Source organism: Hyla sarda, chromosome 1 (genome assembly GCF_029499605.1).
Source record: "Hyla sarda isolate aHylSar1 chromosome 1, aHylSar1.hap1, whole genome shotgun sequence".
Lineage (NCBI taxonomy): Eukaryota > Metazoa > Chordata > Amphibia > Anura > Hylidae > Hyla > Hyla sarda.
This window is the reverse complement of record NC_079189.1, coordinates 251,217,480-251,229,939: the sequence shown is the minus strand read 5'-3', so window position 1 is coordinate 251,229,939 and position 12,460 is coordinate 251,217,480. Positions and strand designations below refer to the sequence as shown.

Genomic DNA, 12,460 nt, shown 5'->3' with positions numbered 1-12,460 from the left:
GAAGCTGGAGGCTTGGTCACAGACATGATAAATTACATTTTATGTGAATAAATGTAAAATTATGCACTTGGGCCATAAAAAGGAAATGTACAATGATGTGCTAAATAATAAGACATTAAGTAATACTACTACAGAAAAGAACTTGGGGATATTGGTGGACAGTAAATTCAACTTTAGTGATTTGTGCCAGGCAGCGGCTGCCAAGGCTAACAGTCATGGGATGCATCAAGAGAGGCATAGAGGCACATGACAAGGACATAGTTTTGCCTCTGTATAAATCAATACTCAAACCACATATAAAGTCTTGTGTCCAATTTTGGGCACCTGTATATAAGGAGGACATGGCTGAACTGGAGAGGGTGCAGAGGAGGGCGACAAAGATCATTAATGATATGGGAGGATTACAGGACCAAGACAAGTTATCAAACTTGGGGTTATTTAGTCTGGAGAAAAGACATTTTAGGGGCCATCTGATCACAATGGACAGGACAGAGATCTTTCTAGTGATCTTTTTATACCTAGGCTGGTAACCATGACAAGGGGGCATCCTCTACCCCTAGAGGAAAGAAGGTTTCACCATCATCAGAGATTCTTCACTGTAAGAGCAGTGAGACTATGGAATTCTCTACCACATGATGTTGTGAGGTCGGACTTAATAAACAAGTTCAGGGGGGGGCTGGATGTTTTTCTGGAAAAATATATTACAGGTTATGGATACTAGATTGATGTGGATAGAAAGTTGATCCAGGGATTATTCTGATTGATATTGGAGTTGGGAAAAATTTTTTATGCCTTCCTCTGGATCAACACAGTTGGGTACTAGGTTGAACTTGATGGACTCTTGTCTTTTTTCAACCTTGCAACTATGTTACTATGTAGTTTGTTTGAGGTGGGTTTCAATTCAAACAAATGATAAAAAAAAAACATCAACATAATAATCTTTATTTATATAGCACCAACATATTCTGAAACACATTAAAATACAGAGGGTACATGTACAAACAAAATTAGACAAAATTACATAATAATAAACTAATAAACAATTTACTTTTATCAATAGGTGTAAAGGCCCTGCTTACAAGCGCTTACAATCTATGAGGAAATGGGGTAATACAAGGTACGAGGTAAATAAGATTGTTTTGTACAATGGTCCAGCCATCTTTTATAAAAATAAAATAGGGTAGTACACATGCTGCACGAGCCAGTCATTCAGCCAGTATCTGTGTGCGCAAAGACATGAATCTAATAGAGCCAAAGGAGTGTGAGGACACTGGTGAATGGAGGAGGGGTTGTCAAAGGAAGGAAGACAGAGAGGTAAATGTGATAATCTTGTCTAAAAAGATGTGTTTTAGTGCACACATGAAGGGAATGTGTTATTAGAGAATGATCTCTTGTTTAAATCGATTTTTAGGTTAACCATATTTTTTAAGAATTTTTGGTGATTTTTTTATTTTTATTTTCCATTTGTCTATCTATATTTTATAAAAATCCATTAAATCTTACTGTTCTCTACAGATATTTTCCCAGTAATGCCTTTTTTGACGGCACAGAAGGAATACAATAAAATGTGACACCAGTTAGATAGATACATACTGTACAATAGCTTTTTGCTCAGAGAACAACTTCCCCCTCCCTTTAGGATGACTTCTGAAAAGGTCACAGAGAATGCTCAATAAAGTCTGCAATTCATCTGAATGGGACAAGTTCTATCCATTGTCCTCTGTCCATGGGTTCTGCCGTAAAGCATGTCACAAAATGCTGTTATAAATAGCACATGCAAGATGGCAGCCCGCATATTAAAGAACAAAAAATGAATCAGGAAAAAAAAATATAGGAGACACATTCCCTTTAACCTCTTAAGGACCCAGGGCATACCTGTACGTCTTGAGACCCCTTCCGTTCTATAATGTGAGGCCGCAAAAAAATTCCAAAGTCCAAAATAGTATTTTTTTGTCACTTTTTATACCATGAAAAAATGAATAAGTCTGATCAATACAAAAATGGTACCGATAAAAACTTCAGATCACGGTGCAAAAAATGAGCCCTCATACCGACCCCATACGCAGAAAAGTAAAAAAGTTATAGGGGTCAGAAGATGACAATTTTAAACGTATAAATTTCCTGCATGTAGTTATGATTTTTTCCAGAAGTACGACAAAATCAAACCTACATAAGTAGGATATCATTAATCGTATGGACCTACAGAATAAAGAGAATGTGTCATTTTTACCGAAAAATGTACTGTGTAGAAACGGAAGCCCCCATAAGTTACAACATGGCGTTTTTTCTTCAATTTTGTCGCACAATTATTTTTTTTCCCCGTTCTGCCGTAGATTTTTGCTCAAAATGACTGATGTTATTACAAAGAAGAATTGGTGATGCAAAAAATAAGCCATCATATGGATTTTTAGGTGCAAAATTTTAAGAATTATGATTTTTTAAAGGTAAGGAGGAAAAAACAAAATTGCAAAAATGGAAAAAAAAAACGGATCCTTAAGGGGTTAAAACTGTGGAAGTTGGGAATTAATATGATTGTCCAGGGAATATATTTCCAGGTCTTGAAGATGTAAGTGGGAAGGTCAGATTAAGGAATAAGTTAGATGGTTGGCAGAACATAGAACCTAGGTATGTTGGTAAACATAGGTGAGAGAGTTATAGGGAGATACAACACTGTGGACAGCTTTGTGGTTTTTCAGTAAGTCCCGAGGGGTAGGGGTGGTTTTATAATGTTTTAAATAGACAACTCACCTTGAAAAAATAAGCCCAATTGACAGGAAAATATAAAGATTATGGGTGTCACAATATGATGGCGAAAATCTAATAGGTGTGTCAAATACTTACATTAAAGGGAAACTGACAGGTGGTTACACAGGGTTATTATAGTGCAAGTAAACTGGACCAAAGTTATGTATTATATGGTCCCATCCCGGATATAGACGCTATATTTGCACCCATTGTTTATTAACCCCCTTTCTTCCTAAATGCCTGCCTGCTTACCTCGCGCTCATATGGGTGAAGACTAAGATAAATATTTGAGGTGAGCAGGCATGAAGAGCTTATAAAACCGGCTCCAACTCCATTGCATATAGGGGGATAATATAGCGTCTATCTCCAGAAATGGACAAAAGATCAGCGTGAGTAATACATTATTTTAATCTGGTTTACCCACACTATAACCCTGTGTATTGGTTAATCCTGGGTGCAGGTTAACCAGCTTGTCAGTTTCCTTTATGTAGTTTTAACTACTCAAAAAATAAAAAAATAATAATAATAATAATGTTGTTATCACTGTCATTCTACTGACCTGCAGAATAAAGATATCACACCATTTAACCATAAAGTTAACAAGATGGCAAAAATGTATTTTCTTCCTTTATTTCACCCTATAAATAACTTTTGACACGTTGCAGCTAATATGCAGTACTGCAACAAATATCGAGTGCATTTTGTCAATGGTCTAAATCTCTGTAAAAAATGTAGCAACACAGATTAAGTTTAGGGTTATTTAGTTTGGAGAAAAGACGTTTTACGGGCGATTTGATCACAATGTACAAATATATGAAGGGACAGCACAGAGATCTTTATATACTAAGGCTGGTAACCATGACCAAAAGGGGGTCATCTACAGGGTGGGTCATTTATATGGATACTCCATAATAAAATGGGAATGGTTGGTGATATTAACTTCCTGTTTGTGGCACATTAGTATATGTGAGGGAGGAAACTTTTCAAGATGGGTGGTGACCATGGCGGCCATTTTGAATCCAACTTTAGTTTTTTCAATAGGAAGAGGTTCATGTGACACATCAAACTTATTGGGAATTTCACAAGAAAAAAATGGAATGCAGGATACTGCAGCCTGCGGTTTCAAAATACGGTGTACCCGGCGCTCTTTCTCGGTCACTAGATTACTCCTCTCAATCACAGAGGGAGAAAGTCCAGAGTGTATTTCAAAACACACTTCTTTATTCCATAAAACAGCACAAACATTTAACGACAGGTACCAGAACATGACGCGTTTCGAGGGGCCGAATCCCCTCTTCGTCAGATCAGATGATGTGCTTGGTTTTAGCATAACTTTATTCTTACATGAGTTATTTACAAGTTTCTGACCACTTATAAAATGTGTTCAATGTGCTGCCTATTGTGTTGGATTGTCAATGCAACCCTCTTCTCCCACTCTTCACACACTGATAGCAACACCGCAGGAGAAATGATAGCACAGGATTCCAGTGTCCGTAGTTTCAGGTGCTGCAGAATGGGCAAAACAAAAATTGGAACGGGACTCTCAGTTTACACAGAAGATTTTGTTCAGTGATGAGGCAAACTTTTATGTGAATGGTGAAGTTAACAAACAAAACCACCGCTATTGGTCTGACACTAACCCACATTGGATAGATCCCTCCAAGACTGTTGGAACACAAAAATTGATGCTATGGTGTGGTATATGGGGTACAAAGATAGTGGGGCCATTCTTCATCAATGGAAACCTCAAGGCCACTGGATGTGCGAAATTGCTACATGATGATGTGTTTCCCTCTTTATGCACTGAAGCTGGCACGTTCCCTGAGTTTTTCCAGCAAGATGGTGCACCACCACATTATGGGTGTCAGGTCCGAGCATTCCTAGATGAACAGTTTCCTGGAAAGTAGATTGGTCATCGTGGGCCAGTTGAATGACCCCCAAGGTCTCCCGATCTGACCCCCTTAGACTTTTATCTTTGGGGTCATCTGAAGGCAATTCTCTATGCTGTGAAGATACGAGATGTGCAGCACCTGAAACTACGGATACTGGAAGCCTGTGCTAGCATTTCTCCTGCGGTGTTGCTATCAGTGTGTGAAGAGTGGGAGAAGAGGGTTGCATTGACAATTCAACACAATGGGCAGCACATTGAACACATTTTATAAGTGGTCACAAACTTGTAAATAACTCATGAAAGAATAAACCAAGCACATCATTGTTTTTCTTGTGAAATTCCCAATAATTTTGAGGTGTCACATTACCCTCTTCCTATTGATAAAACAAAAGTTGGATTCAAAATGGACGACTTTAAAATGGCCGCCATGGTCACCACCCTGTCACCCATCTTGAAAAGTTTCCCCCCCTCACATATACTAATGTGCCACAAACAGGAAGTTAATATCACCAACCATTCCCATTTTATTAAGGTGTATCCATATAAATGGCCCACCCTGTACATCATTACAGACTGGGATTTTTACTGTAAGAGCAGTGCAACTCACTGTCACATATTGTCACATGTGATGTCTGACTCAATAAATAAAAGGGGGGCCTGGATGTTTTTTCTGGAAAAATACATTATTACAAGTTATGAATACTAGATTTATGCCATATTGAAGTCAAGAAGGAATTTTTTTTATCCTTCTTCTTGCTAAGCACAAAGTGGACTTGTCGTTCTTTTAACCTTACAAACCATGTAACTATTTTACAGTGATTTAAATAATTAACATAATTGCGGTAAAACACACAATATGTTTACTGCGATTGTGGCCATTCACTGCAAAAAATGTATGTAGTAATCAGCCACAACGTGTGAACACAGCCTAAAAGCTTCTCAATAAATTATAGAATCCATCAAATGGTGCAAAAAAAATATAATAAAAAATACAACCTTTACTCCCTTCATACAGCCATGTCAATTTAAAAAAAAGCCCTCGGATGGCATAAATAAAAAATTTGCTATGGCGGGAAGGTTATCTTGTATCAGAAAGTAAATGGACATCTAGTGTAGTGACTGGCACAGGTTAGAAGCATTGGTGTAAAGGCTAGACAGAAAGATGGGCCTGGCTCCATTCAGGAAGAGTTCAGAAAGTGGAAGAGATGGAAGAGTTCAGAAAGTGGAAGACCAGTTACTAAAGAGTTACAGTAGTCAAGATGACAATTTATGAGAGTAACATAGGGTTTTGCCTGTATTCACAGTAAAAATAATAGGGGAGGATTATGGAGATGTTAATTAAAGGGGTACTCTGCTGCTCAGTGTTTGGAACAAACTGTTCCGAAAGCTGGAGCCGGGAGCTCATGACGTCATAACCCCACCTCCTCATGCCACGCCCCCTCAATGCAAGTCTATGGAAGGGGGCGTGCCAGCAGCCCCCTCTCATACACTTGCATTGTGGGGGCAAGGCATGACATCATGAGTGGGAAGGGCTATGATGTCACGAGCTCCCGATGCCGGCTGCCGATGCAAATGGCATGAGCATGCAAGTGATTGAATATGGGAAATGACAGATCTGTGATCTAAAAGTGACCCCAAGATAACAGGAGTAGTACCACACACTGAAATGGCAATATCACATTTAGGTAGGTTAATAGATGACTAAAATACAGGAAGAGCAGACAGGATGTTGGAAACAATCAACATAAACCACCACCATACTTGCTGCTGCAAAATATCCATGATTTGTATATCTGAATGTGCTATGAAGTTAAAAAAAAAAGCCAAATGAACAAGTGTGGTCATTACATATTTTTGATAGGGTAAAATAATGCCTTTTAAAAACCTGCATGGTTTTGTTAGACTAACCATATGGCTCTCAGGGCTGTTATTCAGTTCCTGATAGTCCTTTTCAAGGTGAACAGCTATTTCTCATTCTTTCCATTTAAGTAAGCAGAATTACAGCTCAACTACTTGCAAGCAGAACTCAAATATGCACTCCCTTTCCCTTACTTCCCTGGTTAATTACAGACAGCAATACAAAAAGGAAGGTTGCAGCAGAATTCTTGGTCGAAAAATGGATCAAAACTTCTTGAATCAAAATGTGTCCCCCATCCACCACGAGATGGCCTCTTGTCAGAAGGGCACCCTAACATGTTTAATCCACTCACCTCTGCTGGGCATATGGCCTCTGACTGGGTGACATGCAGGATCCACTATCTATTTAAAAACCTGTGAAACAGGGAGGGGTGCACCTACTTCTCTCATAACATAGTGTTGGAGAAAGTGCACTGGACTTAACTGGCTAGCAGCGGGATGGTTTACAGTACAGTACAATAGATGGCACGTAAGGATTTTCAAGGTGCTATGTGAGCAGAAAGGAAAACGGTAACAGTATTACAGCAAGGAGGGGGTTACATTGCAAAAGCAGCCCTGGTCTAAGCAATGGAATACTGATGTCAAGCTAAAGGGAAAGGGTATTACAGTAAGGAAGGGGTTACATTACAAAAGCAGTCCTGGTCTAAGCAATAAACTGCTGCTACTGATAAGCTACACAAGGGAGACTTCCCAGTAATTTATGGGTGATCAGAGATAAGAGGAAGCCTCGATTTTATCTTTTAGGCACAGCGTGGACCCTCAAAAGGAGGCAGATAGGCTCAGAATGCATCCAGGCTTGAACTAGCTAAGCTACCCTTGAACTAGCTACTAACTATCCCACTTTCCATGTCCCAACTTAGTTTATCTCTGCTGCTAGACAAAGAATTCTCCTAACAATAGAAAGTGCCCAGCAGTTTGCAGGAAAGTGAGACACCTATTGACCAAGACTTTAGGTAAGGAGTAATTTTCACTAATTGAATAGATTTTCAAATATGTCAGAAATCACATAGGCTATGACACCGAGTAAACTTGTCAAAAATAACAGTAACAATTTAAATGGGAACTGTCATGAACTTTTTTTAAAATGTTTTTGTATGTATGTACTACAACATATCTCTCTCTAATATACATCAATTATTTTTTGGGTGGTTAAAATATTGTATTTGTCATTTGAAATCCAGCCACTAGGGGGTCTCTCTCCTAGTGGCTGGCTGCAGCCTGCTGTGACGTCACAGCTGAATTCGGACCGATCAATCAGACAGGCAGGGGCCAGCGCTGTGAATGCCAGGGCTGCGTGCATTGGATCTCAGTGCCGCGCTAATGCTCCAGTACTGTACATGTCCTGTTGGGGTAAGTCTGATTTTAGGTCTAATTTCACTTGAGGTAAATAAAACTATAAAAACAAGCATTTATCAAGGGGGGGGGGGTCATATGATTTTGTGGCAAAATTATCTGCTAAACTATCTATACCTGCCCTGAGTGTTTTCCTAAGATCCTGCTTCTAGTTTCACAACTACAAATCCCAGCATGCCCTCACAGCCAATAGCTGTCAGGTCATGCTGAGAGTTGTAGTTGTGAAACAGCTGTAGGCACCCTGTTAGGAAAACACTCATGGCATGTGTATATATATATATATATATATATATATATATATATATAGTATGTTAGTATATATATACATATATATATATATATATTTTTTTTTTTGTGTGTGTGTGTGCATATATATATATTCTATTCTATTTTACTGTATATACATGCCATGATAGATTTCCTAATAAGATGCCTAACGCTGTTTCACAACTACAACTCCCAGCATTCAGGGATAGCCAATAGCTGTCAGGGCATGCTGAGAGTTGTAATTGTGAAACAGCTGGAGGCCCACTGTTAGGAAAACACTCTTGGCATGGATATATAGCATAGTATATATATCCATGCCATTAGTGTTTTCTGAACAGTGTGCTTTCAGCTGTTTCACAATTACAATCCCATGCATGACATGATAGCTGTTGGCTGTACGGGCATGCTGGGAGTTGTAGTTTTGCAACAGCTGTAGGCATCCTGTTTGAGAAACACTCATGTGTAATCATCAGGGTGCCTCCAGCTGCTGCAAAACTACAACTCCCAGCATGCCCAGACAGCTATTGGCTGTATGGGTATGCTAGGAGTTCATATTTAGCAACAGCTGGAGGCACACTGATGAATAGTCCTCAGTGTTTATAAAACAGTATGCCTCCAGTTGTTGCTAAACTATACAGAGGCATAATGGGACATGCTGGGGTTTTTTCTATATATTTTCTTTTTTTTCCCCATTATATACAAACCATTTTAGGAACTTTATCGGTCCTAGGTCTCTGCAGGGAAATCTTGCACATGCTGGGGTTTTTTCTATATATTTTCTTTTTTTTCCCCATTATATACAAACCATTTTAGGAACTTTATCGGTCCTAGGTCTCTGCAGGGAAATCTTGCACGGCAGGTCTGGCGATGCTCCTATACTCCTCCTCCCTGGGTAGCACATGAACTTCTAAACAGGGAAGAGGAGACCCCGGTGCAGCCTTCCGTGCTATTGGCCGATCATCTATGCGTGCTTCTGACAGGAGCGCAGCATAGATGAGGTTAGGGCGGAAGTTGGCGCCCAGCAGGCATCAGTGACTTCGCGCCTACTGGGGAGGTCGGCTTTCTGCTCAGCCAGAGTGAGCAGTATAAGAGAAGCCAAGATAACAGTTTAGAAGGTAGCGATTTTATTTTTTTAAAGGCAGGAGGGGTTAGTGATAGATTAGCAATATAAAACAGAACTGACGGCTCTCCTCTGCTGAATGCTCACACCTGCGCCCGGATTGACCGGCAGTGTTCCCGGTCCGCACAGCAATATGAAAGAAAGAATTTTCAGCGCAGGATACAATGCAACAGGTTCTTTATTCCGGATGCCATGACTAAGGGTCCAGCTTGACTCGAAATGCGTTGGTGTTTTCTGTGCATTCCATGTGATCCGGAATAAAGAACCTGTTGCATTGTATCCTGCTCTGGAAATTCTTTCTTTCATATAGATTAGCAATAGGTAGGGATAGGAAAAAAATATAGCTAAATGGTGGGAGCTACTCTTTAAGTTTATTGCACGTAATACAGTACATTCATTCTTACCCCCCTGAACCTAATTAATGGTGCAACATAATCAATAGTTCTTCTCACATTGTGTCTGTCTGCACTGTTTTCTGCTCCAATAAGAACTGTGTTTAACCATCCAAGTACTCAGAACAGTCACAAACCTATTTCATCCAGTCTTGTTGAGGAAGGATTCTTATGAAGCAACTCAATGTGTTTATTCATTTGGTCTCTAGTTGCAGTTGAAAAGTTACATAGCATACACCTGTAGTTGTCTCGCGTATGCTCCCAAATAATGCGACTGTTGGTTGTATGGCCTGGAAAGAAGCAAGAAATATAAAAATGCTGTTGTATCAATTGTGGACTACAATATATGATCATTTTTGCTTTACATTCTTTATCGTCCTACTTGTTGTTGTTTTAGGCTGTGTTTTCACTTGGTAGTTTTGGAGCCAAAGCCAGAATTGGATTCTGTAGGAAGGTGAAGTATAATTTCTTTCTTTTTATTTCCCATTCCTTTGAAATACACTTCTGGCTTTGGCTCAGAATCTGCAGTGGTAGTTTTCCATGTAACAATATTTTTTATTGGAATTTCAAAGTGGTAGTTTTCCCAAAAGAACTGCAAAGTGGAAATGCAGGCTTACAGTTTTTGTAGGCTTGTGAAAATCCATCCAATTGTAGCAACATATAATTTTTGGTTTAATGTTCAATAATCCTGGCCAAATCCTTGTGTGTGACCAACATTACCTATTGAGGCATTTATAGTAATAGCAGTCATTAAGCAGCTCCTATAACGTTGTTCGCTGACATTGTTAGACACTCACCTGTTACCCCATCCCCCTTCAACATCTTGGCACTGTTTTGCACAATTTTGTGAGTTTTCATATTTTCATACTTTGATATCTATTTGTATTTATTTATCATTTATACGAAGTAAAAGTGATTTTATTGCATCTGTAAAACCTAATTGGTGTGTCTCTTAGTGTATGTGGGATTGTTAGAACATAACAAGACCTATGAAAATGCTATTTGGCCTGTGTAGGTGCCCAATAATTTATTCAATTTAAAAGGGTTTCTTATGGGGTTTAGTTTTTATTTACATCTCTCTAAAAACGTCTAAAATCATACAACATATAGTGATAACTAATATACTGTTATCATGTTACCTAGCTTAGTATAGTTATGGTGGTAAGTTTTTTTTATATTGTCTATAATAAATTATTTTAATAATTATCTGCAGTGGTGTGTCTATGATTGGTCATTGTCTTGTGTCCATATATTCTTTTGTTTTCAAGGTCAATAGCCCAAATTTACTGGGCAATTTACACCAGTTTTTGACAGCAAATGAAGACAACAAATTTGCAGCTTTTCTCATCTCTTGGCACTTCTGAAAAGTCACTAAAACTGTGGGCACGGTCAACAAGGAGATATTTGGGAAGAAGAGTGGTGCAGTTGCCCATAGCAGCCAATCAGACTGCTCCTTTTCTGATTCAGAGGCCTTTTTAATATCCTTAAGGACATTAGGTGTACACTTATCCCCTAGTCGTGCTCCCGTTAAAACATTCGGTAGCTCAGTGGGGCCGATCCGGACACCCGTAGGAAAAAAAAAAAGCAAGGTCCTGATCAGCTGAGAGGATGGCAGCAGTGCACTTTCGTGTTTTCCTCCTTACCTTTTAAAAATCATAACCCTTTCAATTTTGCACCTAAAAATCCATATGATGGCATATTTTTTGTACCACCAATTCTACTTCGTAATGACATCAGTCATTTTACCCAAAAATCTACGGCGAAACGGAAAAAAAAAATAATTGTGTAACAAAATTGAAGAAAAAACGCCATTTTGTAACTTTTGTGGGCTTCCGTTTCTACACAGTAAATTTTTCGGTAAAAATGACACCTTCTCTTTATTCTGTAGGTCCATATGATTAAAATGATACCCTACTTATAGGTTTGATTTTGTCGGACTTCTGGAAAAAATCATAACTACATGCAAAAAAATTGTTTAAAAATTGTCATCTTCTGACCCTATAACTTTTTTATTTTTCTGCGTACGGGGCGGTATGAGGGCTTTTTTGCGCCATGATCTGAAGTTTTTAGTGGTAGCATTTTTGTATTGATCAGACTTATTGATCGCTTTTTATTCATTTTTTCATGATTTTAAAAAGTGACCAAAAATAAGCTATTTTGGACTTTTGAATTTTTTTGCACGTACGCCATTGACCAGCAATATCACATGTTTATTTTTATTTACACTGTGTTTTTTTTAAATGGGAAAAGGGGGGTGATTCAAACTTTTATTAGGGGAGGGGTTAAATGATCTTTATTCCCATTTTTTTGCAATGTTATAGCTCCCATAGGGGGCTATAACACTGCACACACTGATCTTTATCATTGATCACTGGTTTCACATAGGAAACCATTGATCAATGATTCTGCCGCTTGCCTGCTCATGAGCAGTCATTTGGGGATCGGACAGCGAGGAGGAAGGTAGGGGACCCTCCTGCTGTCCTACAGCTGTTCGTGATGCCGCGATTTCGCCGCGGCGATCCCAAACAGCCCACTGAGCTAGCCGGGAGCAGTTTACTTTCATTTTAGACGCGGCGTTAAACTTTGAACGCCGCGTCTAAAGGGTTAATAGTGCGCGGCACCGCGATCAGTGCCGCACGCTATTAGCCACGGGTCCCGTCTATTAGCCAGTGGGTAGAGGGTGTACAGGTACACCCTCTGTCCCCAACAGGTTAAAGGGGTATTCCAGGAGAAAACTTTATTTATTTATTTTTTTTTATATCAACTGGCTCCAGA

At 39.1% G+C, this 12,460-nt stretch overlaps 1 protein-coding gene across 1 annotated transcript in view; it reads right to left on the bottom strand.

Moving 5' to 3' along the window:
- Nucleotides 1-12,460, bottom strand: part of ZNF414 (zinc finger protein 414) — a 69,838-nt gene that overhangs the window by 9,314 nt on the left and 48,064 nt on the right. The window contains exon 6 of the mRNA XM_056570591.1: nucleotides 9,823-9,975. Within this exon, the coding sequence (XP_056426566.1) occupies nucleotides 9,823-9,975 (153 nt within the window). The remainder of the gene's footprint in view (nucleotides 1-9,822; nucleotides 9,976-12,460) is intronic.